This window comes from Kryptolebias marmoratus, linkage group LG1, assembly GCF_001649575.2.
Source record: "Kryptolebias marmoratus isolate JLee-2015 linkage group LG1, ASM164957v2, whole genome shotgun sequence".
In the NCBI taxonomy this organism is placed as follows: domain Eukaryota; kingdom Metazoa; phylum Chordata; class Actinopteri; order Cyprinodontiformes; family Rivulidae; genus Kryptolebias; species Kryptolebias marmoratus.
This window is the reverse complement of record NC_051430.1, coordinates 19,404,621-19,431,830: the sequence shown is the minus strand read 5'-3', so window position 1 is coordinate 19,431,830 and position 27,210 is coordinate 19,404,621. Positions and strand designations below refer to the sequence as shown.

The 27,210-nt window shown below is 39.3% G+C and overlaps 3 protein-coding genes across 7 annotated transcripts; 1 reads left to right on the top strand and 2 right to left on the bottom strand.

The window, feature by feature from the left end:
* Positions 1-487: 487 nt before the first annotated feature.
* Positions 488-14,658, bottom strand: LOC108234592 (ubiquitin-associated protein 2). 2 transcript variants are annotated; one of them, XM_017413889.3, is made up of 29 exons: positions 14,552-14,658; positions 13,080-13,217; positions 12,819-12,896; positions 12,575-12,685; positions 12,258-12,414; positions 12,016-12,093; positions 11,684-11,747; positions 11,395-11,483; positions 11,125-11,177; positions 10,192-10,256; positions 9,821-10,052; positions 9,458-9,713; positions 9,224-9,361; positions 8,749-8,885; positions 8,219-8,451; positions 7,321-7,561; positions 7,135-7,174; positions 6,814-6,940; positions 6,584-6,641; positions 6,243-6,450; positions 5,998-6,089; positions 5,620-5,670; positions 4,688-4,769; positions 4,218-4,418; positions 3,944-4,114; positions 3,385-3,489; positions 2,916-2,989; positions 1,718-1,909; positions 488-1,332 (listed from the first exon to the last, which is right to left on the bottom strand). In XM_017413889.3, the coding sequence occupies exons 2-29, from the start codon at positions 13,173-13,175 to the stop codon at positions 1,237-1,239; spliced, it is 3,525 nt and encodes a 1,174-aa protein (XP_017269378.1). In that variant the 5' UTR covers positions 13,176-13,217; positions 14,552-14,658; the 3' UTR covers positions 488-1,236. The 2 variants fall into 2 exon arrangements, with proteins under 2 accessions (XP_017269378.1, XP_017269379.1); XM_017413890.3 differs by lacking the exon at positions 3,385-3,489.
* A 1,133-nt stretch (positions 14,659-15,791) lies between these two features.
* LOC108234414 (kinesin-like protein KIF24) lies at positions 15,792-23,718 on the bottom strand. Of its 3 annotated transcripts, none has more exons than XM_017413601.3 (15): positions 23,500-23,704; positions 22,846-23,017; positions 22,631-22,735; positions 21,743-22,549; positions 21,413-21,575; positions 21,160-21,257; positions 20,833-21,054; positions 20,518-20,605; positions 20,070-20,191; positions 19,387-19,492; positions 19,206-19,277; positions 18,979-19,088; positions 16,536-18,866; positions 16,372-16,465; positions 15,792-16,249 (listed from the first exon to the last, which is right to left on the bottom strand). In XM_017413601.3, the coding sequence occupies exons 3-15, from the start codon at positions 22,687-22,689 to the stop codon at positions 16,094-16,096; spliced, it is 4,428 nt and encodes a 1,475-aa protein (XP_017269090.1). In that variant the 5' UTR covers positions 22,690-22,735; positions 22,846-23,017; positions 23,500-23,704; the 3' UTR covers positions 15,792-16,093. The 3 variants fall into 3 exon arrangements, with proteins under 3 accessions (XP_017269090.1, XP_017269091.1, XP_037831700.1); XM_017413602.3 differs by having other exon boundaries at positions 22,846-22,965; XM_037975772.1 differs by lacking the exons at positions 15,792-16,249; positions 16,372-16,465 and having other exon boundaries at positions 18,696-18,866; positions 18,979-19,107; positions 23,500-23,718.
* Positions 23,719-24,439: 721 nt separating this feature from the next.
* Positions 24,440-27,182, top strand: LOC108234514 (Rieske domain-containing protein). Of its 2 annotated transcripts, none has more exons than XM_037978416.1 (4): positions 24,440-24,512; positions 25,221-25,454; positions 25,553-25,587; positions 25,795-27,182. In XM_037978416.1, the coding sequence occupies exons 2-4, from the start codon at positions 25,238-25,240 to the stop codon at positions 26,086-26,088; spliced, it is 546 nt and encodes a 181-aa protein (XP_037834344.1). In that variant the 5' UTR covers positions 24,440-24,512; positions 25,221-25,237; the 3' UTR covers positions 26,089-27,182. The 2 variants fall into 2 exon arrangements, with proteins under 2 accessions (XP_037834344.1, XP_017269222.1); XM_017413733.3 differs by having other exon boundaries at positions 24,464-24,589.
* Positions 27,183-27,210: the final 28 nt, after the last annotated feature.

Below are 27,210 nucleotides of genomic sequence, written 5' to 3'. Positions count from 1 at the left end.
TGGTGGTGATGATAAGAGAAGCAGTCTGTGCTGATACTAAAAACATCAGGGAACATTGATGATTAAATCTAACAGCTCTTTTCACCTTATCAGGCTTCAAAACTTCTATTAGATTCATATTTTATAAAGCAACTATAATACCTAGTTACCACAAAATTTCTAAATACAAATAAAACACTAAAAGGGTTTTATGTCCTAAAATGTCCGAACAGACCGCAGATTTTTTTCTCTTTTTCTTAATCCTTCTCAAAAGCAGTGCTGTATTTTTAAATTGTGGCAAATTGGAGAACACCATGCAGGACACAGGGTGACCTCACAAATAACCTCAAAAAGACAAGACGAAAATATTTAGTCTTCCCCTCCATCTAGTCATCGTTTTGTTCTGTGTTCTGTGTACTCGTGTCTTAATAAATGTGGACACCTCATCAATTAACCGTTTTAAAAACATGAAAAAAAAAAAAAAAAACCACCAAGAAAACACAAAAAGACTTGAGTAAGAGCTCAAACCGCTCAAAACTTTATTTTGAGAGAAATAATGGTTAAAATTAAATAAAATATAAAATTTGGTTGGGCAGGTCTGTTTTTAAAAAGGGATGTCAACACAGAAAGAGTAGGCAGCGTCCAGAAGAAGAGGAAGTGGCAAGAAATGGGGAAAACAGAAAATCAAGTTAAAGGGAGATGAATCTGACCATTCAAGAAGTCATGTAAAAAAAATAATAATAATAAAAAAAAAAAAAAGGAGACAGATGCATCCCCCACCTGAAGCGTCCTCATATGCAATCAGTGCTACTGCTCTCTTTTTCCTTTTCCTCCCAGGATAATCTGATAATTTTTCACTCCGCAACTCATCTTTGTCACCTGATTTGTTTTTTTTCTTAATGCAACATCTTTTCCTGCAGTTTTGAAAAAAAGTAAACAAAAAGTCCTTCAAAAATAAAATGCAATAACCACATTTCATGTTCTACTATTACATATACAGTATATATATATTTATATATATATATAAATACATACATAAATATCTTACATGTACAACCAATTCTGAAAAGAGGGGGAAGAGAGAACCCAAAAGACTTATGAGGACTTGGGGAGGTGGGGAGAGCAAGGATGCTCACTGTGAGGATAGTGTGTCTGTTCGCTTTGTTTTACTGTTGTAGCTTTACACACACACGCACGCTCATGCACACGCACACACAGCCTTATGGGGGGTGGGGTGGGTGGGGTGGAAAGCATTTCTCAGTTTGCCCAGTATGGGGAGCTGCCGTAGCTGGACTTGCTGCCTTGGGTTTTCTGCTGCATACTGCTGGACTGATTGCGTTGACCAGGGCCACCCTGCAATAAACCAGAGGTGCCAGAGGTTTAATTTGATTTAATTTCCTTTTCCTACAGCCCATTTAACTTTTCCAGGAATCTTGGGGTGAGCACAACTTTAACAGAGGATCTTGTTGTGTCAAAATCCTTAAATATGCTTGTCAAATTAATATGTTCCAGTGGTTTAGGAGTTGTCTGAGTGCCATTTTTGAATATAGCTAACAAAACTCTAGTCTGTGAGGTTGATATGGTTAATAAATTTTCTAAATCCAGAGAGCATTACAGTTAGAGGACATGTCTACTACAATCAATAAATCCTACATTTTAAGGCAAATGTTTTAAACTTGATTGGAATCAAAAACTCTGAGACCATGAGGGGGCAGAATGTGAGGCGTGCTCCATTTACCTGTCCGTCCTGTGTGAGATGATGGTGCAGCAGCTGGGAGTGGGGTTGTTGGTGTGGAGGCAGGATGTGCAGGAAGGGGGCAGGGGCATAGCCGGGTGCACCCCCGGGGTTTATGGGCCCTGTTCCTCCCAGTGCTGAGGGCAGGCTGAATGGAGGTGGCGTCCCCGTGTGGAAGCCCTGCTTGTCAAAGGACTGAAACAAGAACAACACAATGATTGTTATTATTACTAACTACATTAATCAATAAGCATTAAGTCATGTTTAATTTTCTTTATTATTTGCTCCCAAGAGTCAAACCTTTGTCTGACCTTTAGTTAACAAGGCTTTCTGAAAATCTCTGGACATCGGTGGCTTTTTTTTCCTCCCGGCCATTTTCAGTCTAACTCAACACTGCGTTTTTTTCAATGCTCAAGTTATTAAATCCATAAAAGATGGCACCTGAGTTGAAGGGATGAACTGGGTTTGTGTTTAACAGGAAAATTATGCAAAGAATTAAACTGCACCTTAAGACAGCCTGTCTCAAAACACATACTCTTGCTTTTTTCGTTTGATTTGCCAAAAATAAGACAACAGTTTGATGACCTATTGAAATCAAAATGATGGATCTTAATCTAATAGCCCAAAACATTGAACAAGTGAAGAAATAATTAACTCATATGTCAGAGTCATCCTTTACATCCTATCAGATTTTCATTGGATCTTTTCCTTTATAAACAAGACTATCAGATATTCATTAGCTTCACTGCTTTTCTGTCCTTATTTGTCCAGTGTCCTCAAATCTTGGAGACACTGGACATCAAGTTATTCTGTTTTTTGATGCAGAAACTATTTTATACGTGCCAAACTGCTACCTTTGGGATTTCTTAAAAGCAAAAAAAAGAACAAATCATGTCTCTGCAACAGCCTGTACCATACATACAGTAGATTTTACAAATAAAGGGCATGTAAATTTTAAAATGTCCATTTTGATTTATTCAAGCTTATGTGCAACTGACGTATCGACAACTTCTTGTTTTGATCAAATAACTCCAATCCTCTCTCCACTTCTCAATCGCATTTCCTAAACTTTATCATCTATGCTTCACAGAGAACTGTCAAAATCCAAAAACTGAAAAAATAAATAAATAAATTAACTCTTATCATCACTTCTACCTCCATTGAACATAAATAATAATGATAAAAAAAGCAATAAACACACCTGTGTCTTGCTGTATATGGAACCTCCCATGTCAGGGACTCCACCACTGGTTCCAGACCCCGACAGTCCTGGTGCTGAGCGGACAATCAAAGAGGCAGAGGGACAGGAAAAGTTTGATTTAAAGAATTGAAATTAAAAAAATTAGAACAAAGGGGACTTCAGCGGGACATCAAGCAGTTAATACAACCTTTCAACAGTTCACTGCTGATAGCGAAACCTAAATATTAAATGTTTGGTTCTGTTTTTGTTAGTGTTACAGGTGCCAGCCAGTAGGAAGAAGCAAATTAAGTGAGGAGCTGCAGAGGCGCGCGTCTTAGCCTTTCCTATCCTTTAGCATGCATTACTCCATGTCGACATGCATGTGCACTCCTATCTCCAGAAAACTCATCTGTCACCATAATTGAAACAAAATAGTTTTCCCCAGGGAAACAGAAAAAAACAAAAAAGCATAAAATTGTGTTTTGTGTACCTTTCCCTGGGCCGCTGCCCGCTGACTTGGCCTGCGACTGGGCAGAGCCTCCGTACCCTGCCTTATTGTATTCCCCACCATGGGCTTGAGACAGGTCATCAAAGGCTGAGAGGAGGAAGAGTACAGAACAGAAGAGGAGCAACAGATTGGTGAAGACGAAGAAAAGGGGATACGAAGAGAAGACAGAGCAGGAGAGAGATAGTAAGGTAACCTGACTACAATGGCAGCTGGGTATATTGAGCTGGGTCCAACTTTAGCAGTGGGTTTTAGCTATGCAAGCAGCATAAGCAAAATAAAAAAAACAAACAGGCCTAACCCCACACACACATGCAGCAAGTCTTTCTCCCTTTCTTTACACTCCTAATACTGTTTTTTTTTAACCCAAGACTGTATAGCTATAGCTATCACTAAAAGCTAAATCTCAAATCAGTAAATTCAATATTTTACTAAAGCTGTTTAAGTAGTTTATTTAAAACATACTTCCTAATTCTAATCATTTACTCTGGGAGAAAATGAAGGATTTAACATTTCATGAAGAGCCTGGTAGTTCTGGCCTTACCTGTGCCGTATGCATGCTGCCCGTAACTAGGCTGATGCTGTTGGTGGTACTGACTGGAGGGGTTGGCCAGGCCCATCGCAGGCTGCTTGGCCGAAGCTGGAGGCACAAAGACTGTCGGGCCATACTGGAAGGCTGAGGGAACCCCAGGCATGCCAGCATAGTACGGCAGACCTTTGATGTAGTAAATCAAAATCAAATTTAATAAGCCATTTGGGAATTAAAAGGAACATATTTAACAGTTAATATGAACAAATGTCTTTTTTTTCCCCCTCACCAGTGTATCCATAGCCAGGTGGTAGAGGGGGGTTGAGGAAGGCCTGGTTCTGTGTCTGCTGACCCTGGTTCTGGTTCTGCCCTTGGCTTTGGGTCCCTGCCTGCTGCGTCTGCTGGGGCTGTGACTGCACCCCAGCTGAAGACAGGCTGGTTGGGGGCGCTGGGGGTGAAGTGTCATTCCTGCCAAACTTCGTTGCCTCACCTGGACGGAGAATCATCGTTAGAAATTATGACAGAACAAATGAAGACGAGGAATAAAAACTCTTTCCTACTTAACTAAAAGTCTGAAGTCCATCAGTAAAAGTTTGTCAATAAATCATTTAAATGGCTACAATTATTGCTGCAATATCTTCAAACCTACAAAAATGACTGCTATACAAAAGATTTGAACAGACACGTAACTGTAAAAAAATAAAAATTAAAAAAAAGGCAGTAACCGCTGAATCAGACAAACAACAAAACTTTACTTACCAGAATAAGGATTATTAGCCAGGCCATCTCTTCCAGGCATTGGAGCTGTGGCACCAGGGAATGTTACACCATAGAAGTCATGCTGAGGAAAATAAATAAATAAATTGATGAAATACAAAACAATATATATATATATATATATATATATATATATATATATATATATATATATAAATAACACTTATACAAAAGACACACTGCTATATTATTGCTGTGGCTTTTGAATAAATATTTACTGTCAATGCACTAGTAGAAAAAATGTTCAGCTCATAGTTTAAAGTCACGAAAACTTTTAATATTAATGACCTGGAATGACACGAAATTAAAGGAGTGCCACAAAAACAAATGAAGCCGTAAACAAATAAGAAATAAATGAGGAAAGATACATTTATGTGAGATGGGAACCTAAAAATAGAAGGAAAAAAAGAAAAGCTAAAGCAGGAATTTTTACGTTTTTAAAAACAAAGTTTCATTTTTAAATTTAAATAAAATGAGACATTTCTTATGATTAAAAAAAGAGAAGTTTAGGGTTCAAACAATAGTTCTGCTACTTGGATCCTAATTCTTAACACTGGAATATATAGTAGGAAAAAAGTAAACAAAAGCAGTTGTCAAACAAGAAAATAAAATACAGAAATAGAAAAAAGTAAAAGCTACAAAAGTGACAAGAAAACAAAAAGAAAAGTGAAAAAATTATATGGCAATTTAAAAAGACGCAATTGTTGATATGTTTATTTTTACAATTTTAGGCGAATTTCCTCTTTTTCACCCCTTCTCTTTTACAGTTTTCATTCTTTTTAGTGGTACTAACTCATGCCTGCTGTGATCCTTCAGTGGCTCCGGGGTTCATCAAAAACCTAATCTGTTCGTACTGAACGTTAGCGTTTGGATTGTAGTAAAGAAAATCAGAACTGTTGGCTGTTCAGACTTACCAAAGGAAGGCGAGACTGCAGCATCTGCAAGTCTTCGTATCCATAGATCTGCTGTTGAAGTGAAGACAAGACATTATCATCTTAAAGAATATTAGGTTTTGTTTTTACAAATTGTATTGAAGCTTCAGGAGACAGGAAATAATCCAACTACTGGAAATCTTTGGAAAGAGTACCCACTAAAATTTCAGGTCTCTGATTGAGATCACTTCTTGTACTTTTTGTTTAATTGCTGTTACATTTTCTAACTTTAGAGCACTTAAAATACAAAGGAAACTCTACCATTAATAAAATAAAAGTCCCATTAAGGAACCACTATGCAGTTTTCTTTCATTTACAAAAACAAGTTAATAAATGAGTAGGAAAGTGGGTTATAGTTACCGGATAAGCAGGGAGCAAGCCACCAGGGCCCATAATGTACTGGCTGGCCAGGAGAGGCGGCACTCCTTGGGCCAGGTTGGGAGGAGCTTTACCTGAGGAAGAGGAGGATAAGAAGTGTTTATTTATGGCTGCCTTTTAAATATGGAAAAAACAACATGCATGTTTGAATCAAAGTAGTCTTTGCTGAATAAACATTTAAAGAGTCTTGAGGGTTCGTCCGTGTGTGGAGGTGATCCGGACCGTACCAGAAGTCGAGGTGAGCTGGGGTGCTGTGCGGCTGCCTGCAGCTGGGACTGTGGTGTTGGTGCCGTTTGCCGTTAGTCCTGGTCCTCCTGACTGGTGCAGACCATTGGTGGATGAACTACTGACACTCAGAGGAGCGCTGGGGTTCCCAACTTGACTGGACGATGTTGAAAAAGCGTGGAGGTTGTTGCTGCTCTCCTCGTTGGTTATCTGAACGAACAAGACAAAAGCAAAATGTGTTTCAGAAATGAATGCTTTGAAATTAAAACAGTTAGGACACATGTAAACGCACTATATGCATGTCTGAATGCTAGAAAGTGTGTATGTGTGTAAGCTAACTTACTGTAAGAGAGGAACTTGTAGCGAGAGTTGATCCAGATGAGAGAGAGCTGCTCACGTGACTACAAAGAACGTAAAGCGATTCTGTCAGTCACAAGTTTCAACTCACAAGAAAAGTATGATCAGATGGGAGAGTCAGTGAATTGTATTTCCACATTGCTGGTTAAAGATATGTGCTTGTAAGCATCATTATGTCCAGGATGGATGTTGTGTATGAGTGACGCCAACCCTTACCTGCTAAGTGACGAGGCGGGTGTTGAGTGGGAAGGTGTAACAGCAGGAGAAGGGATGTGGTGGCCGGAGCTGCTGTCACTTGTCATAACAGAAGACTCAGTTTTTATTGTTCTTGATGACGGTGTAACTGATTAAAAAGAAAACAATATTTTAATCTTGTGTGCTTATGTCACAAAATATGTGTGAGAAGACATTTATCAGACAATCTCACTAACTTTCACTTGTAGACTTTAGTTCCGATCACACACATTCAGCATATCGGATCAAGTCTTAGCTGGCCATTGTTGTAAAGCTCTTTAAAACTTTTATCAAAGTACTTACCATCCTGTGTGCTCTGTGTCTTCATACCACTGTAGCCATTCTGTGACAAGAAGAAATGTTCAAAGTCTTAATTTTTATAATTAAAATGTTGCTATATGCTGGGCAAACAGTAAGAGTTCAAAAACAAAAAGATATTTTGTCATTTGAGACTTTTTGGCATACAGAAACAGAAAGGTTTATCCTCACCGTCAGAGGAGCGCCAGAAGCTGATGGGATGTCTTTGCTCTGAGAGAAGCCAAGATGGGGTGGCAGGGCCCTCGAACCACTGTTCTCCACACGACTGGTCGTTGTGGGAACAGAAGAGGAGGGGGTTGCTGCTGCGCTGGGGAGACCAACAGAGGGGGAGGGAGCAGCGCTAGGTAAGCCCAAAGATGGTGAAGGGAAGCTGCCGTCCGATACAGCTGAAGGTAAGCTGCTCATGTGTTCACTGTTCACAGGACCAAAAAGCACAAATGAGGAGGAGGGCATGGTTGTGAGAAACATGCTAAAAAGATAAAAATGAACCCCAGAGGGTTAAGGATGCAACCCACGTAACATAAGGCTGGGCCTGAATTCAATTCCAGATATAGACAGATTGTTTCTTTTGGTACATTAATAATAAAAAAGAAACATTTTTAAATTAAAGACCTAACAGTCCACAATGAAATGCATATTAACCACCACCTTTCATGCCAGAGTTTTAACCTAAATTCATCTTGTGTTTTAGAAGTTTCAGTCAAACCTTGAGAATAAATTGATGCAGGATGTCACGCTCAGAGTCTATGTTGGGGACGACTCTCAGCTACTACCACATCAAATTTCAGCTCAATATTTGTAAAACTTAGTTAGAGCCATTCTTGCATTTGCTAAGTTTAATTAGCTGTGGCAGCGAACTTGAAATGGCTTGGCTTGAAAAGTTACAGTCTAAAGCCAAATCCATTATGACTGTAGACTGGATTGGGAACAAATAATAGAGAAATTGTTCTGTGGAAAATTGCTCTGCATCTTCACATATTTCCAAAATAACGTACAAATTCTACGCACTCACAAACCTGAACAGCACAAACCCATTTAAATAAATTAATAAATGAATGAATGCACATACCTCACACCTCCTGGTTTGGGGAAAATGCTGCTCTGTTGATGCTGCGTGGGAACTGCAGCAGGAGGAGGCATATTTGTTTGGGCCAGGGCAGGGTTGTGATCTCTGGACAGCTCAGTCTGCGACACGTCCGTCGCTACACTGCCAGCTTCGGACCCAAAGTCAAGAGCTCCAAACTGAACATTCAGACCAGACATGTCTGCCGAGCCCGGCATCTCCACAGCTGACGATGGAATCTGTGGCAGACAGCATGAGTGTTGTGAAAAGAAAGCAAACAGAAACTGATACTGTGTGCTTTATTTATAAGGAAAAAAGAAAGCTGCATAACTATATTTACATCTTGACTTCATTTTTGGCAAGTCACTGAGCATATGGTTTAGCATTGACAGCTAATAAAAGATTTAAGTTTATCCCAAACTCGTTTTTGTATACATTATGTGAAAAAGTAAGGACTTCTAGGTACTACCTAGCTGTACAATCAATATTACTCAACCATTTTTGCAAGGAGACATTCAGAAATCACCACAACGAACCTTAGAAGGAGGAGGTGCTCTGCGTCTCTGCGTCTTTAATTGCCGCTGAGGGGCCTCAGTGATTGAAAACTCCAGACCTGACTGCTTTCCTCCAGGAGAAGCTCCATCTCTTACAGGTGGTGTAGACGACTCATGGCCTGACATTCAAGAGATCACGTTTACTTTCAACAAAATTAAAACAAACGTCAGAGAATGAAGATGGTGATGCTACCATGACCTGACAGGGCAGAAACTGGGAACGACTGTTTGTATCGTTTATTTTTTAGCAGGAAAAGGCACATAACTGTGGTTGAAGTCCACAAATCAAGTTGTTTTTTGTGGAACACCTAACAGAATTAGCTGATTTTAATACAGCAACTACTGCTTCTAGAAAACAAAGTAGGATTTCTGTTGCAGCAGAAATGTCACAGTATTCTGTGAAGTTTGCTGTGTACTCAACAGCACAGCAGGGCTCTGTTCTGAAGATCAGATCTACCTGGTGGTGTGGGGACCTGTGGTGCATGTGTCTGAGATAGGCCCAGAGGCTCTGCGGTGGTAAGGATGGAGGACTGTTGCTGCCTTTGAGCCAGCTGGCTGAGCACTGCTGATGGCTCTGGCTGAAGCTTCATTTCCACTTTTAAAAAAAAAGAAAGAACAATCAGCTTAAATGCTGTCTTAGAATGCATGTTTATTAGCAAGTCATGTTTCTTGCATTGTAAGATACACTTACAGGTTTGGGACATAACAGGGCCGTTTTCAACCCTTTGAGCCTTCGCATCTGCAGATGGGGAGGGGGCAGGAGCAGGACTTTGAGTCGGAGGTAGCCCAGCTTCTTTGGGAACGTTACTGCTGGTGGTGGTCGCCAACACCTGACTGGTTCTCTGACCGAGCCGAGGACCGTTGAGCTGCTCCGATGTCCGAATGTCAGTGGCAGGTGCCTGCTTAGGTGCATTCAGGGATCCAAAACCAGAACCTATGACTGAAGACTGGAAGCACAACACAAAGACCAAACTGAGTACTGTTGGTCTTTAGTAGCGACATCATCAAATACTGGTTCTTGCACTGATCCAAGTGTGTATAAGATTGTGAATACCAGCGCAGCATGTGCATAGGTGGTGTTAGCAGAGGCGGCATGGGCATAGCTGTTGGCCGTGGCATGGGCATAGCTGTGTGGTGCACTGCGGCCATTGTGATGAGAGTTGGTGAACACCAGGCTTTGGCCCAAATCCTCTGAAGAGGGACCACCGACTATCGCTCCCAAGTCAGGGTCCATAGAACCCCCTACAGTCCCCCCAGTCTTAGGCAGTAGGGTAGCCAGATCCACACTGAGGAAAATCAAGTCACAAGGTCACAAGAAGAAAAGGAGTGGCAAAACAAGGTTTGAGGAGAGAGGAGGTAGAAGTTAAAACATGTTTTTTAATTAAACCCTGTTCTATGAAGTTTTTGCAACAGAGAATGACTTACTTTTGTCCTGGAACAATGTGGTTTGTTGGAGCAGAAGAGGCAGTGAACACTTTGGTCTCAGACAACTGTGGGAAGACATAAATAGAGTCATCTGATTAATGCCTGAATATGCTCTATATTAATGTTAACTGGAATTCCACCCAACAGGACTTGGATAGCTTATTAGATTTACATTAGCTACACAGATGCGATATTTAAAACTTCAGGTATCTGGTTTTTTTTTTACTATTAGAATAAAATCTTGTTGCCAATAACCACTCACTATAGTTTACACCACCATGCATTATGACTAGTTCTCAATAGGATAAATATCAGTTCCAGTATGCCTTCATTTGAGCCTGAAAACCACACCGATGACCCAGGCAATACATCAAAATAAAACAATTCAGGAGGTGGGAGGAAGAAGAAATCTGTGGCACCAATAATTTAATTAATGAAAGTAGCTTTTTGTGTTTAGTTAGCAGAGCTTTCCTTACAGTTATCAGTACACAAATACAAATACAATAAAAAGGAATAGCAGTTTATTTAAGGCCCTCTTAAAATGAGCTACATTTATTAGCTGTTTCCTGTTAGAACTCAGTTTTAAATAAACACATCTTTTAAAATAACATTTTAATAAAGTGTCATGAACAGTCATGGGCTGTTGGGAAGCCCTTTTTACCCCACCTATAAACCAGGAAAGCGGTAAAGACTTACTTCACGTGTTAACTTTTGACTGAAAACTTCAACCAAGTAGCACCATGTGGTTTATGAATTGGTATTATTACAGCAACATGGTGTGGATATTTTACTCCATCCACCAAGAATCTATTGCTGATAAAATAGTTTAAACTTTGACTGAGGATTCTTAATATTTTAAGCGCATAAATGTGTTATTAAAAGTCTGGTAAACATTGCAAACTCATTTCACAGCATTAAAGTGTGCTGCCTTACATCCTCATTCCAGTCTTCTGAAGTCCACTCTTCCAGATTGCCTCCCCACGTCCCTAAGAAAAACACAAAAACAGCCAAGTTATTCTTGCCATATTGAAATTAAATTTTAAAAAGTTCCTGTGTTAATTATGCTATAGTTCTATAACCTAGCAGCCTAAACGTTTGATTGATAGGATTGGAATTTAACTATTCTAAAACAAAAGTAGGACCTGGAACCAATTTTTGGCATCTTATTTTGTGTTAGGTTTTTTTTGTTTGTTTGTAACTTACCAGTTCCCTCAGCAGTTTCATTGCCATCACCATCCCAGTTCTCCTGCTGAGCTCCAGAGTTTGCAGTGTAGTCAGCAGGATTAAAAGTGCTGGAAAAAGGAAAGAAATTTTTTAAAAAATACTTAGTTTGTTTTTGCTATAGCCAGGTGTTAATATGGTATACATTCATTTTTAAAAAAGTAGACTCAGAAACTTGATTTTTATTTGTTAAAAAGCACCCTCATAATAACTATAAAAACATTTTAGATTACTTCTAAAATTAGGACTCAAACTTGGCAGATGCTCTTACCCCATTCCCTGAGAAGAGAATCTGTTACCAGCAGCTCCTCTTCCTCTGCCACGAGCTCCTACCCCTGAAGTGAAGAAAACCAAACAGATGACCATCACTGACTGGAATGCCTCGGCCTCAACTTCTGATGAAGCGCTTTTAATAAAGTATCTAACTTTAGCAGATAAAACAACGAGCGATACACTGGAATATCTGTGACAGAACATTTGGTAGAAAGCAAACACAGGTGGTATTAGTGGTAATCCTAGACTTCACTTCTGCAAACTTAAATTAACAATACCCGGCTTTGTATTTAAATACATGTTCTAAACTGTATTATTATCCAGTGGTACCTCTGCCACGTCCCCTGCGTCCACGGTCACCCCCTCTCTCTCCAGGAGCCACATCAAACCCATTCTCCTCTGATCGGCCTTGAACCAAACAGGAAACAAAGTAAGGAAGATGTGAAGCATCAACAACTAATAAATTCAGTCTATTTTTTTATACTATTTGTCATCTTTTCCCTAAGTGTTTGTAATGTTTCACCAAATCAAAACATTGTAACATACAGACAAAACCAAGCTTATTTACTTACCTTCACGACCCCGGCTGATTCCCCTGCCCCTCCTGTTAGACCCTCCACGTCCACGACTGGCCTCTCTCTCTCCTTTCTTCTCCCTGTTCTCTTTTACATCTGAAGGGCCTCCTTCTTTACCAAGGCCACGTTTCTTCCCCACAGTCTCCCAGGAGTTCTGAAGAAATTAACAAAAGAGTAATGTGGGTACAATAAATTGCACCTGGGTTATTTATTTAAAAAGGAGTTAATCACATTATAATCTTTGCAAAACATCAATTAAAAAAAACAAGACCAGGTATATGAGGATGAGTTATCTGTGTTGTAAATGCACATACTGTGTCAGAGGTGCTCTCAAGCATAAAATTGATGGCTCTGTTTACATCTTCGTTGCAGTCATGGAGGGCTACCATGCACTCATCTTGAGTCTTCCCAGTTACCTCAATCAACTAAGTGTCAAAAACATAAAAACACAAGACATTAGGACACCACACGCCACAAAGAGGGCTTCAGAGTTCAACATTTTAGAAATAAATTCTACCAGAGATGGCCTTTTTCCTAACTTTCTGTGAATGCACAAACCTGTTTGACCTTGTCTTCAAAGTCTGCATCATTTTTGTCATAGATCACCTGGGCTAGACGAATCTGTTCGGCTGTGGCCTGGCAAGCAAACAGAGCTCAGTGAGAAATGACAACAGGAGCATGTGGTACCTTCACTAGTTTTAATCTAAAACAATGGTTCAGTGGTAGTAAGAGAAAAAAAATCTATTCACACCATTTGCCAGACCAATAACATTTTACAGCAAAAGGTGTTGAATCAACAGTACAACGGTAAAAGCCCACCCGTATCTGTTTCTGTGGCTGTGTTGTTTGTGTGGTGGTGGGCAGCGTCTTGTCCCGAATCCCTCGGGTCTGATTGCTGACCACTGAAGTCATCATATACAGTATATACAAAACAATGTATGTACAAAATAGAAAAATCTGAAAGAGAAACACAGAGGAAGATGCAAGTCAATAAGTGAGAAGACGATCACGTTGCATGGCTGTATCCATAAAAAAACAGTGTTGAGTGAATGCGCCAGTGTTGTACACAGTCTTAGACTCACTGTTCTATACCATGTAAGACTATAACCCCCAACTGTCGCCCCCACATCCCCGGTTAAATTTAGCCAGCCAAGAGGGGACTGTCCGGGTGTCATCTTACACCTCTCCCTCCCTTTCCCCTCACAAAAACACCGTCTGTATGCACCAGCGTTTATGGGAGCTTGAATACTTTTACCACCCATCCATAGGAGAGGATGTCATTACTGAAATGTGATCGTTAAAGAGTACACGCTTACTTTATCCCAAACAGTCAAAATCGAAAGCACAAACCCAATGAGATACGTCACACACGGTAATGAGCTATTAATAACAGTAACACGAATTTGTAATATAGTACACCAAACGAGATGGGCCTAGTGTGGTAACACGAATGTTTGGTTAAATTTAAGCAGACTGGCAGAAAACTAAAGTTAAGATATGTGACATCCACGGTCCCCGTTACCTAACTGGGTAGTTCGCGATTTTTTTAACCAGTATTTATCATATTTACTTTACTTGGGCGATATATGAACAGCATTTCTATTTTTGATTGGTGGTACAAGACATGATGGACACAAGCTAGCGCTCGATTAGGTAACCTAGCCCCGGATAGCTGTAGCCGGGCTAACTACTCGTCTTTGTTCCGTCCGTGTGCGATTCCCAGGAAATTTCTACCTTTTTAAATCGACACAGCTCTCTGGAAATGTATTAGCGCCGTTTCCCTTATTCCTTCAGCTGTCAAAGAAAGTTCACGTTTTCGTTCAACCTTGCCGAGGCAGGAAGAGAAAACAAACGTGTCGAGATATTCCGACGATGAACCTCCTTTGTTGTGTTGACCGACAGACAAGCTAACGTTAGCCGCAAGCTAACAACCCAAACGCACATAGTCGCGTGGTTCGTTAAACGTCACAACAGGCGAAATCCATATCTTAAAGTAAAATAAAAATGAACGGGGGTACATGAGATTTGTCAAAATACAAGTAGCCAACCAAGCCACGACATTTACGCAACTACTTGCTACCAGCCCTGGCATGTGAACGGCCCATCCACATAATGCGGCGTTCACAATATAAGACGGCTCGAGAGTTAGTTCGGCAACCAGCGAACAGCGAGAGTCGGTCCGGCGACTTCCTAGCAATAAACCTAAATTTACAAGTCGATACTCTTTATCTTTTGACTCGGATTTCAAACACTGACCACATTTTTAAAAAAACGTGTTGTACTTCTTTTACCTGCTAACACGCTTCGCTCAGCCAGCAGGCAGCAGCAGCAGCAGTTACTGTCACGTGACCCCCGCGCCGTTGTTAAACGTAGTGAAGCGAATCCTGCCAATCAACGATCGTCGAGCAGGTCACGTGGTCATGACGTGCGCGTACCCGTGTGAGGGCGGCGTGCTCGCCTCCTTCCACATCGCTAGACAACAGGTGGGCTAGTTCTAAACAGAGCTGGCAGTCTGTGAAGCTTTTTTTACTTATACTTTTATACATCAACGTTTTTATATACAATACTCAAACTTAATTAACTACTACTCAATACATACCTAAATCTAGGAAAATATCAAAACAGTTGTGGTTGAAATTTTCAATAAAAGGTGGCTCATGTGGCCTGACAGTACCAACAACTAACACACAAGTTGCTTTCAAAGAATAGGTGCATGTGAGTTAAGTTAATGTTTAGGAAATGCAAAGTCTAAATCTGACTTAAGTTCAAATGAGTTGCATTTGAAGAACATTAAGTGAGCAGTTTGTGTAAGGAAACACTAGTATCTCAGAGTTGTCTGTACACGTATGAGCTGAAATTCCTGAAACATGATGCTGCAGGAAAGATCTACAGTTACTGGAAAGCTTATCTGCAGTTAGAGTGGCACAATGGGGTCACAGCCTCCAAATGAGCAAAACTCTACATGCCTTTTCCATTTGTAAATATGAACTCTATGCACTAAAAACAAGCATCTTCCAGTAAGCATAAATGAGGTCCCTTTTAGCTGAAGAACAACAAACTATAAAGTATGGTTACAGCTCACTGATCAAATCTATAAACTCTAACCCTCCTTTAATGATCTAATTCTTGAAGTAAACTTAGATTAAAATTAAATTGATTATGTTTTCTGTCTAGCAAAAGAGCAACCGTATTTGAGGACATTTATAATTTACTTCTTGTATGGTGATTAACATAGAAAATGTAATAAAAAATTGATAAAATATTTTACAACACTTCATGAAGCAATTTTAATTCAAATGTAAACCATTGCAGTCATGTTTCAAATAGTTACATCATCATAGAAATTCCACTTAAATCTAAAAATGACCTCACAAATATCCAACTTTAAAAAAAAAGGTCTAAATCTCTTAGGTGCCACACTGAAAACTTGCTAAGTAAACATCTCTGTAAGTATTAGGTGTATCTTTCCTTAGCTATGGGCTGGGCAGGTTTATCCAGTCTGGATAAAATCACAAAAACACTCAAACCAAACCAGACTGAGTCAAATACCAAGATTATCTTTTAAAATGAGACTTAGGTGGTTTCCCTTCTTTTAAAAAATTGCCATTTTATTGAACAAAGCAAAACATAGACCAGAAAAAAACAATAAAAAAACAATTAAGATGACTGAATAAGACTGTGATAAGAAGTTACCAAAATAATTCCAACAAATACTTTGTTTCTAAAGAGCAAACATTGTTTTACAATAGTTTAAATAAATTGTCAGATAAACCTAAAAATATGTTCTTAAAAACTAAAATCAATATGTATAATTTTCTGTAAACATATTTGATTTACACAGCTGAATCATGATTATCTCCTTGAGTTGAAGGGTGGTGATTAGACAGAATGGGCTTCAGATATGGCTGCAGCTGAGCTCTCATGCTGTGTACACATCTTGCTTTTCTCTCCAGGATCTCTGCCAGCTTGTGGACATATTCCCCAAATGCCTTTTGGATGGAAATACAAATAGGGAAGAGATTTAAAGCCAGCTGTTTTAAATATAAAGTTTATTACATGAAAGGAGGAGAACTTATTTGAACTTTCAGATGTGGATTTGTTATAGTCTCACCATATCATGTCGCTGGCACAGAAGCTTCCCCTCTTTATGACTTAAAGCATTCACCTCCTTTAGCTGCTCCAAGTGGGCCTCAACGACACACCATCTGAACAAAGATTGACTTAAACAAGTGCCATTTATATTCACGTGTACTGGTTGAGAATTGTGGAACTTACTTGGCATGGTTCAAGCTGTCCATGGTAAACAGGTGGGTTGTGGGTCTAATTTGCTGATTACTGTTGCTTTCTTGACCTCTTGGCTCTGCTGCCTTGCTTGGTTTAGGTGAGACCTTTGAGATGATGGACTGATTTGAATGTACTATGTCCAAATGACCCAAGACATTTTCTAATGGTTGTGTTGCAAAGGAACATGAAGGTGTTTTGTGTACGGCGAGTGAGCTAGTGTTCTCGGTGTGCTGGATAGGAAGTGACATGAGAGGAGTTCGACCTGAAGATGCAGGGGCTTTGTAATCTAAAGCTGACAGATTTTTCTGATCGTTCTCTCCATCATGAAGGGACAGCAGCGTAGTGTTAGATGTAGCGGGTGCAGTAGGGTGGAAGGTCTTTACATGTGGAGGCTCTAAAAGAGACAGGTGAAATTCTGCATCCTCATCCTCTACAATTTCCCTCTCCGTTTCTACACCCGAGAAACTTTCTTTTCCAGTTTCCCCTTTGTGATCGTCTCCATTTTCACTTTTATGTACGCAGAGGCAGGTATTGCTGGTATGCCCCCGGAGGAATGAGGCTGTAGCAGGTTGTTGGTCCGCATGAAGCAGGGAGATGCTCAGAGGGTCCATAGTGTAGTTAAAGGACTCCAAAGAAGTTTCATCTAGAGGTAGAACAGACATTTTGGCTCTGAAGTCTGGATGGTTGCCTGATTGTGTGTAAACAGGACATTCAGATGGTTTGTTGAGGGATTCTGTCAATGTCATGGCGGTTGTGACAGGGTATGTGGTTGACTGAATGTGGGAAAATAGCCTTATATTGGCACTGTTTAGCGGGACTGCTTCTGAAATATTTTGAAATGGTAAAATAAGGACACTGCAATCCTGTTTATTATTCTTAGATTCATCAGAAGTCTCGTTCAGCTTGTCAGAGGTCAGGACTACGATAGCATTTTCATTTGGTGGAGAAAGAGGTCTTTCTGCAGGAGCTCGTTGATGTTGTGACTCAAAAGGAGGGGGACTAAAGCTGCTGTGAGCAGACTCTAAATTGTGGTAATTAGCTGCTTCTATCTGCCCAATGCTCCACACTCCATTATCTGGAGCATCTAATGCTTCCAGCCCTTCCACAATCAGATCTCCTCTGTCCACTGAATCCCAGCTACAAATCAGAGGTGCCTCTACATTTGTTGGAGGTGCACTTGTCATTCTGTTTGCAGACTCCATCTCTTCTTTTGCCACCCAAGCACACTGCTTATGTTCTCTTCTTCTGTTCCTTTCACTTGTTGCCTCAGCCAACCTCTTCCTTTCACTTTCACACTTTCCTACCCTCTGGTCCTCCCTTACACCACCATAGCTGCCATGAATATCCACATCATTATTCATACAGTATTTTGCTGAGGTTTGATTCTGTACAAAATCCTCACCTCTGAGCAAAGAAATTTGCCTTCTATAACAATCAACATCCACCCTGTCTGTGTGTACATCTGAAAAACCGTTCAATTTATGATCCATCTGAGTAAAGTATGAGCAGCAGGAGGAGTGCAGGGATGGAGACAGGGAGCCCAGAGAGGAGGAAGAGGAAGATGGACATGTAGATGATGAGAGGAGATCGGCAGATGAAGAAGTTGATGAGAGTATAAGCTGCTGCAGCTGCTGATGATACTGTCTCAGATGCCTCATTTTCTCCTTATCATCATCCTGAAGTACATTTCTTTCTCTTTGCCTCTCTTCTTTATTGCTTCTACAGCTGTGGAGGCTTCCAGTTTGTCCTCTTTTTTCTATCCATTTTGTTTGCTCTTTTCTTCTCTCTTTTATAGTGAGTTGATGGTTCTCTCTTTCTCTGAGCTGGAATCCAGATTCCACTTTAGCAAAAGCTAAATAGCTCTCGAGGGCCTCTTCCTTATTTTGCTGCTGTTTGGTTAGTTGTTTATGCACTGGTGCTGCCCTGGTACTTTTCTCTCTAACACAGTGACTGTTACAGCTTCTATACCTTTCATTTTTCATCCTCCTACCTTCTTTTTCATCTGCTTGTTTACTCCAATGCCCGCCGTCACCATTTGGCAGCCAACCTCTAACTGGTGTAATATGTTCAAGTCCTATTTGTCTTTCAATCCTTGATTGTGTTTTCTGTCCACAGCTGCTGTTCTTGGGTGTTGAGCAGAGAAACGTGCTGTCTGTGTGTATCCTTTTTGCAGGCTTGCTGGGACCAATTGATTTAGGTTTTTTCACAGCACCAACATTGCTTTGGCTCTTGTTGCTGTTGGACATGTTATATTTGGAGGACAGTCCGGTCTCGCATCTTTTTTTCTCTTTTTGCTCACCTTGTCCCTTCAATTCCTTTACACTATAAAGAAATAAGTACATATGCCATCCCAGATAGAAGTACATAATTGTTGTCATAAAAAAGATAAATATTTCAAAATTCTCCTACTTGCATAAACAAAATAAACACTTACCGATCTGCATATCTGAGTGTATTTAGTGTGTGTTCTGTTGCTTGGCGACCCGGTGAGATGTTGGCAATCATGCATGTTATCGAGTCGCCGACAAATGAGTCTTTCAAAACCTAGAAGGAAAATAAAACCCTTCAAAATGAAAACAGGCATGAGTTTAAAAGTTCAAAATGGAGAAACAAGAGAGCCGTATGCATACTTGTATCATTGGTGGTGTCAGTGTCTTTTACCTGAGTAAGTTTGCTTTGTCGAAAAGGTGTGTGGGATTCCTCTCTATCAAGTGATCGGATACATTCCTTAAGCTGGGGGAGGGGGGGATAATAGTTAAACTTACAAAAAGAAATAATATGTCTTCTGAAATGTATTTGAATAGGATGTCTAATTGTGTAAGAATATGTCTGTATGACGTACAGCCAACAGGCTCTGGTTGATCTCAGCTCCCTCCATACGAGTCTGTCTGTCTGGTTCTTTGGCATCAGATGCCCTCTCACTTCCTGCCAGGTCCACAAAGCACATCCTGCCCACAAAAACAAACTCATCAGAAAATCTGTAACTCGTTGGCTGAAGTTATACATCGAAGCGCACTAGGGAAAAGCAAACCAATAACAAGCCCATCAGTTCACTTAAATTCTCAACATTTTATTTCTGAGTTTACCCTGTAACGGTGTTTTGAGTGTGCATTTCCTCTTTAGTTTTAAAAGATCAAAGCTTGATAACGTAGGACGTCCCGTCCTGTTTGACGTCATCATCACTGCAACGGACAAATGCTTTTATAAAGCAAATAAACCTTGGATATAAGGAGCATCTATGACAAATAATTAAATGTGAAAAATGTTTAAACCTTATAAAATCAAACAACATAAAACTCAATAATAAATTTGCATCTTAGTTTGCTCTGAACTCATTTACTTAAAAAAAAATAGGTATAGATTTAAAAAGAAAAACACAATTGGGGGCATCCTCAAGTTTGATCTAAGGGTGATGAAATTTTGCTTTTGCTCCACTTTTCCACCAACTTTCTTAACAATCCTAGCAGGTTTTGTGAAAACAACCCACAGCCAACAGAAACTTGCATCAATTCTGCTATGTCTCACCTTCCAGTTGTCTGCTGGTTTAAGTCTCTGAGCTGAATCTGAAGCAAGGCGTGGGAACGAGAGGAGAGGGGATTGACGCCACTCATCCCTTGAGTTCGTTCTGCTGTTCCCTGAGAAATCACCTTGAATGACAACAAGGAATGCAGAAGATGAGAAAAGAGAAACCAACATTATAAAAGATGCCCAAAGAAACAGCAGCAACAATTTCTTTAAACTCACACACACACATACACACACACAACTCTTTAGGGATAACATTTTATACAATAATTAAAATCAGCTGATGGAGGTGTTGGGATGCAAATACACGTTTACACAAATCAGAAAGACTTGTGGACCTGTGTTTGGCAATTTCTCTCTTTTTTTGATATAATATTTGCATATTTGGAATCAAAATCTGTATTACTGTTCATTGTTGCACACACAGTTTTTAAATAAAGATGCAGACCTCCAACAGTGAGCTGACAGAATCCACTCTGACATTGCACAGCCCTGAAATGTGAACCATTTTCTGTCTATCCTCCCTGGCAAACACCCTTCAGAGGGAGAAGAAGAGGAAAGTATCAAGAGAAAGATGTTAATACAAGCTTTAATACAATTCTGCACACCAAAAGTAGAAAATCCTGGATATTTAATGTGATCATTGTAAAAAAAATATGGTAACCAATAAAGAAAGCTTGATTGTAGCTAAAATAAACAGATAGAAACCAATTATAACAGGGTAATATACTGAAGGTCTTCACAACAACAACAGTAGCAGCACCTTTTCCTGTGGTCCAACAGGTCGTACAGCTGACCACAGTAGATTTCAAAGAAACTGACATAAACCAGCTGAGGTAAGCAGTATGAGTGCGTGGCGGACAAGTGAGCAAAAATGTCCTGAACTGCAAGCGCATACAACCCAGGTCGCCCAGGACATGAACCCAGCATGGTGTAAGTCTTCCCTGCACCTGTCTGTCCGTACGCAAAGCAGGTGGCCTTCCCTCTGTGGATACACAAATATAGTGGATAAGGAAATTACATGCTGCTCTCTCAATATGGTTAAAGCCTACATGGTGACACATCTCCATTTGTTTCAGAGTCAACCTACCCACTGAGCATGTGCTGCACCAGAGGGTATACTGTTTTTTGATACACCTCTTCGTTGGAGCTCTCCTCCCCAAAAACATGGTCGAAGTAGAACCTGTGCTGCAAAACAAAAAGCAGAAGATTTATTAGAAATGAACAAAACCAGCACAAAATATAGGTGTGACAAAGTTTCCCTAAAAAACATCAACAAATAAATCTAATCCTAGATATCCAGTATTGTCGGATTTGTTATTGTTTCCTTTTTGCACATCTACCTGAAGTATGTACTCTGTGAGATCCACAGCTTCTTTGCTTTCGTGGACAACCACACAGTCTCCAGCTGGAGTTGTCACAACATCTGCCTCTCTTCTTCTGCACTCGGCACGTGTCAAAGGTCTTTTCCTCACACACACGCTAATCCTTTGTCCTCCAAGGTACCTGATACACACACACAGTAAAAATTACAATAATCAAATCCCCCCAAAGTTATTTATATATATGACAAAATATTGCAGATGGTTATTAAACCCTCCCTATTACAAATCAAGTTGAACGAATGTGAAAAGCAGTGCTCTGGTCTTTTAAAATGTTAGCAGTGAGCTCACTTGTTGTTTGGTGCTCGAGGAGAAGTCAGCGGGAGTCCGTAGTTGTAGCCAGCTGTTCTTTTTGCCTCATAAACAGGTATGGGCTTAGTCATGCCTGTAGAGTAAATTTTCCTTTTATAGATTACTTTTCTTTCTTTCAGTGTCAATGATTTGTTGTTAATTGTTTTAGATGTCACTGTTACAGGACTGGGATGATGTTTGTGGGATGTTTTACTGTTGGGTAGTAATCTGATATCATAGTTAAACACTGAAGGTCCTCTTTTGATGTGTAGCTTTTCTTCATTTTGACAATCGTGTAAACATTTATGGACATCAAACTTATGGGTCTTGCTCTCTCTATGCCCATTTAGCTCAAACCTTCTGCTGAGAAGCGTGTGTTGCATAGGTGTGGCTGATTCATTTCCATGAACAGGCAGACCATTTTTGTTATGTTGTGCAGGATGAGAAGATTCAACAGTGAACTCAAGCCGTCTTCGAACATGTGATGGTCCAGCAAAACTGGAACTTCCCATAGAAGCTTTATTTTCATCCTGATTATCACTCAGATCTTCATCAGGATTCCCATAGCCGTCAGGACTGAATCTGCCATCCACTGCAGAGTAGTCTTCATCACCTCCATCATAAACATTTTCATTATAAACGACGACGTCGTCGTTCAAAAGGCTCTTAAGGTCGAGAGTTTTGACCAGTTGGACAAGATGGAAAAGTCGAGTCCTGTCCTCCATGGAGTGAACTCCCAGGAGGGAGTAGTCCTCCATCTTCAGAGATGAAAGGTGGGCTGCACGACACACCCCCACCAAAGTAAACCTAAGAGACAAAGAACAAAATGAGGACAGGTATGTTACTGGAGAATACAGGGAACATTTGGCTCGGGATGTGTCTGCTCACCTGTCGTAATGATGCTGCAGCCCAGCAGCTCTCAGACACTCGTACAGGCAAACGGTCATTTCGTCCACTGTCTTTTCTCGCCGTTTTGATCTTCAGCCCAGCAACCTGAAGGCAAGCAGACATGTTGGTTTAACTTGTCCATCAGTAGCTCATAAAAAAGAAAACACACACACACAGAAACAAAATGTACAGCTGTAGTACAGAGCTAAACTTACACTGAAAACATCTCAGAATAGGTACACACTGCAAGCTACTCCAGTAACAACACAAGACAGCGTCCTGTCTGTTGATATCTGCCAGAGGACTGTGGCCAACGGCTGCTCCTTGTGTCAACTCTGTTGATGGTACGCAAAGCAGAGGATACCAGTACGATGGTGAAATCCGACACTAGTGCAAGATGGAGACAGGGCAGCGAAGTGCAGTCATGTAAGGGTTGTCCACTGTGGCAAATATGATAAATATAGCAAACACAGCCAAGCAACTGTCCACTTCTGCTGTAGACTGTCCCACAGCAGTTCTGCCAGATGGCAATACTGTGATACTCAGAGCAATCCTTTCCCCCAGGCTGAGGCACAGTTTCAGTCATAACTTCATTTGTTGTGCTTCCCAGTCTGAACAAAATGTCTATGTTGGAATATCATCTTAGCCAACCTAAATTCTTGGACTTAGAGAATAAATTAACACCTACTAATTTTAATTTATATATATATATATTTGTTGGATATAAAGCGCACAAATCCTTTGTGCAAACTATGTACTTTTGTCTCTTTTGCTAGCAACTTTTAAAAAATATTTTTGCATGAATTGGCTAAGTGTAAAGCATTAAGTTTCTTTAGAATGTAAAAAAAAAAAAGTAAATCAACACTTACGCTAAGCAAAAATAGATGGGAGAACGGAACCTTTAACCGGCAAAAAAGGCAAAGTTGTCGGCCCGTTTCCGTATACGGGATGGGTTTCCATGACAACGCAAACAGCACTTCCCTTTCCTCTGCTGCGGCTCAAAAATAAAACTTATTAAGTAACAAAGGCTGAATTTCTGTGGGACGACCGGTCAAAATATAACCCACTTCAGCTTTATAGTGAGAGATAATCCGTCTAAGGCTTAATGCCCACCAGTAAGAAGCTTCCTCAGGCTAAACCAGCCACCCCACTGGCTTAAATATCAAACTGAACGGAAAGCAAAAAAGACTACAGTTATAATTAAAGAGTATTTTGTACTTTTGTATTTTGTTCTGTTTATTTTTTACAGAGTAGACATACTTGAATAGACCTTCTGTATAATCTGAGCTGTGCAGCAACAATAGCAAATGTCTATTTTATTTCTACAGCATATTTTAAACAACCAATGTTGACCAAAGAGCTTTACAGTTTAGTCAAACAAAATGTCCAAATGCAACATTAAACAGCTATAAAGTATAAAACATTAAAAGAATAAATACAATTTAAAAAGAAAACAGAAAAATTCAACATGAAAAAAACATATCAGCTCTATTTGGGTCCCACACTCTGTAATATAAACTTGGTTTACACCTTTGTTCAAGAAAGAAAAAAATAGTTTTAATTCTTTAGTACCAGTCATATAATCATAATATGATACATACATATATTTATGTTAGTGGTCTGCTTTTGTATGTCACTTATTATTACATAAATTTAGCTTTTTCCTTTAGCTAATAGTTAATAGTTCAACATTATTCATTAATATATTTTAAGCTATTGACATTACGACACGAATTTATCTAAAATTACGTTCGTTGACAATAACAAGTTAAGCATCTTTGGTCCGTTTCGTGTTTCACCACGGAATGAATTGAATGTAACACACAACACAAGCTCTACTTCCTGAATCTGTTTTGTTTAATGGATTTGTCTCAACTTCGAGGTGTAGTTTACATTTCAGCTTTTTATACATGACCAAGTTATTTAGGAAGCGTGCTTGTAAAAGAAAAGGAGGCCCAAGTATGTTATATCTGTGTGTGTGTGCGTGCCTGTGCGCCTGTTTGTGTAATTTTAGTTAGATTATTGGAGCGTTTTCCAGAGGCCTGCTGCCATGACAACCATCTAGCTAACAGCAGGATTTAAAACAAGTGAAAAGAAACTAAACTGTTTAAAAAGTAGATGTATTTGATGGTTTTATGAAGCATCAAGGCTCTTGTAGAGGTTTTAAGGAGAAAACTGAGAATTGTATTTGCAGGTTACTGAAAATTTAACCTAATTTTATGTCCCTTGAAGGAGACAGATGTTGTAAATGCCTTAAGTTAAAGTCGCAGACTGACTCTTTAAAGGTTATTTATTTGTACATTTCCCGTTTTTCTAAACGAATTTTCAGTCCAGTTTTTATACCTAAACATCTTTAAAGTAAAATGCTTTATGTCTCATAACACAGACCTCTATCAGCCTTTTTCTTCTAGTAAATTAAGTAATTGTATATTTTTATTGTATTTATTTTCACTGTAATTTTGCCATGCAAATTTAGAGGAAACCTATTAACAAGAAAACTGCAGAAAATGAGCAAGAAGCGAACAAACGCAACATCAGTTAACATTCAAAAAGTAAACTTTTCTTATAAAATCATTGAAATTATTAACAGGAAGTCACCTCTGAGAAATGGTCAGCATGTCCACAGACGAGGAGGCATCCCAGACGTCCTCTCCCTCCTCCTCCTCCTCCTCTTCCTCCTCATCTCCTCCTACTTTGCACTTCATTGGGATGAAGGAGGACATCGTCAGAGCCCGGCGGGTAACCAAGCTTGTGAACGGCTGCAGAGATGTGCTGGTCCTGTACCATCAGGGGCAGCTTTATGGGATGGACATGCGCTGTTACCGTAAGCTATGAGTGTGACGTATGTTTTCAGCAGTAGATCCTAGATATATGAAATACTTCTGTGTAAAAATGTCATTTCATTTATTTTTCCACTGACAGATTCTGGTGGCGCATTGCAGGATGGAGACATTGAGGTGAGTTTTATCTAAGTCTAGTAAAATATATCAGGTACTATTAGCTGTTCTCAAGTTTACTATGAATTTATAATCTCTTCTTCAAGTTCTTTGTGTGTTAAAAAGCCAGTGAATTGTATATTTTTCTATAAGGCTACCATTGAAGCTGTTACTGTAGCATCACATTGTTTTACACACCTTCTTCAAACTAAACACTGTTTCTGTTAGGAGTTTAATGGACGGCTGTGCATTGTGTGTCCGTGGCACAAATACAAGATCACACTAGCAGAAGGAGAAGGACTTTACCAAGCTGTGGAGAATCCTACAGTCAGACCGCTGAGGACTCGGTGGTGCTCCAAAGGTGTCAAACAAAGGATACATAAAGTCACTGAAATCAATGGAGAAGTGTTCATAACACTGAATGATTCCAGCGAACCCACTGAGTCGGACGTCTACCAGACTGAGAAATACAGGACCGTTTCAGTTAACGTCCAGTCAAAACCCAAATCCAGGAAGTTGTGAGATGATGATAAAGGATTTTTTGGTTAAACAATCAAATGTTTGTCTTTTAGTAAGAAACATTCATCTCATTTCATAAGATGTAGACAAACAGAACAGGAGTCATTCCATGAGTTAGGAGGGCAAAAAGTGATTAAAGAGAAAAAATTACTTCAGGACAAAAAGGTCAAAGTGAATTTTTTTTTCCATGTGTCGCAGAATGTCTGTATGAGTTTTTTGTCTTAAATTGCACACCTGGAGAAACTGTGACTGTTTTGCAGCTAAATTTAACAATTTTTAATTTCAATAAATATTTCAGGAAACTAAAAAAAACATTTGAACACAAAAGAGAAGCAAAATATACCACCGACTGAGTGAAAAAAGCTTCTAAGTGCAAACATAAATCAGTCAGAGGTCATCGTTGTTACCAGTGTACTGCTAACAAGAGAAAATCAACCAAGCTAAGAATTTTGTCTTTCTGTGTTAGTTTTTAATTATTATTTTATTATATGAAACTTGTTTTATAATCATGGGAGGTTTATTAAAATTTTCTAATTTTACATGTGTTTGTCACTTGAATTTATTGGTTTATTTTGAAGAGCTTTTACAATGTCTTAAATAAATGGAATGGAATTTAATTTAAGAGGATTTGTGTGAAGGAATTATAAATCGGTTTGTTTGGTTAAAATTGACTTTAAATGTGACTTTCTTTTCTTAGAGAGATTTTTTATTTTGTTTTCTACCTGTTATTATTATGATTATTATTGTTATTATCATTACTACTACTACCATGGATAAAGTTGTAATATGCTTAAATGAATATTGAGGAAAACATATTTTGTACCTGCTACAGCAAAAGGTTGACTATAATTTGACCCAAAATATGTATAATATATTTTTGTCTTTGCTATTTTGGATTATATTTTTATAATACTTGTGTTCATGTCAGTTCTGTTTTGAATGGTGAGGTTAAAAAAAGGTTTATACCTGCATAAACAGCCTTAAAGTGATTTTTTTCAGAGAAACGTTCTTATGCTGTAGATATTCAGGTGTTTTTATTTGTTTGTTATCGTTTTAAGTATTTTTTATTATTTTGTGCAGGCTTTGGTTTTAAATAAAATGAAATTAAATGAAATGGTTCTAAAT

Excerpts from the sequence above, each read along its gene's own strand:
- LOC108234592 (XM_017413889.3), bottom strand. The coding sequence starts at position 13,175 with ATGATGACTTCAGTGGTCAGCAATCAGACCCGAGGGATTCGGGACAAG. Across the intron at positions 9,362-9,457 it reads CCCTGTTATGTCCCAAACCT|TGGAAATGAAGCTTCAGCCA; the intron begins GTAAGTGTATCT and ends TTTTTTTAAAAG. Across the intron at positions 7,562-8,218 it reads CCCAAACCAGGAGGTGTGAG|TGAACACATGAGCAGCTTAC; the intron begins GTATGTGCATTC and ends TCCTGTGAACAG.
- LOC108234414 (XM_017413601.3), bottom strand. The coding sequence starts at position 22,689 with ATGACCGTTTGCCTGTACGAGTGTCTGAGAGCTGCTGGGCTGCAGCAT. Across the intron at positions 21,258-21,412 it reads TCACAGAGTACATACTTCAG|CACAGGTTCTACTTCGACCA; the intron begins GTAGATGTGCAA and ends TTTGTTTTGCAG. Across the intron at positions 19,089-19,205 it reads GACAAAGCAAACTTACTCAG|GTTTTGAAAGACTCATTTGT; the intron begins GTAAAAGACACT and ends TTTTCCTTCTAG.
- LOC108234514 (XM_037978416.1), top strand. The coding sequence starts at position 25,238 with ATGGTCAGCATGTCCACAGACGAGGAGGCATCCCAGACGTCCTCTCCC. Across the intron at positions 25,455-25,552 it reads GATGGACATGCGCTGTTACC|ATTCTGGTGGCGCATTGCAG; the intron begins GTAAGCTATGAG and ends TTCCACTGACAG. Across the intron at positions 25,588-25,794 it reads TGCAGGATGGAGACATTGAG|GAGTTTAATGGACGGCTGTG; the intron begins GTGAGTTTTATC and ends TGTTTCTGTTAG.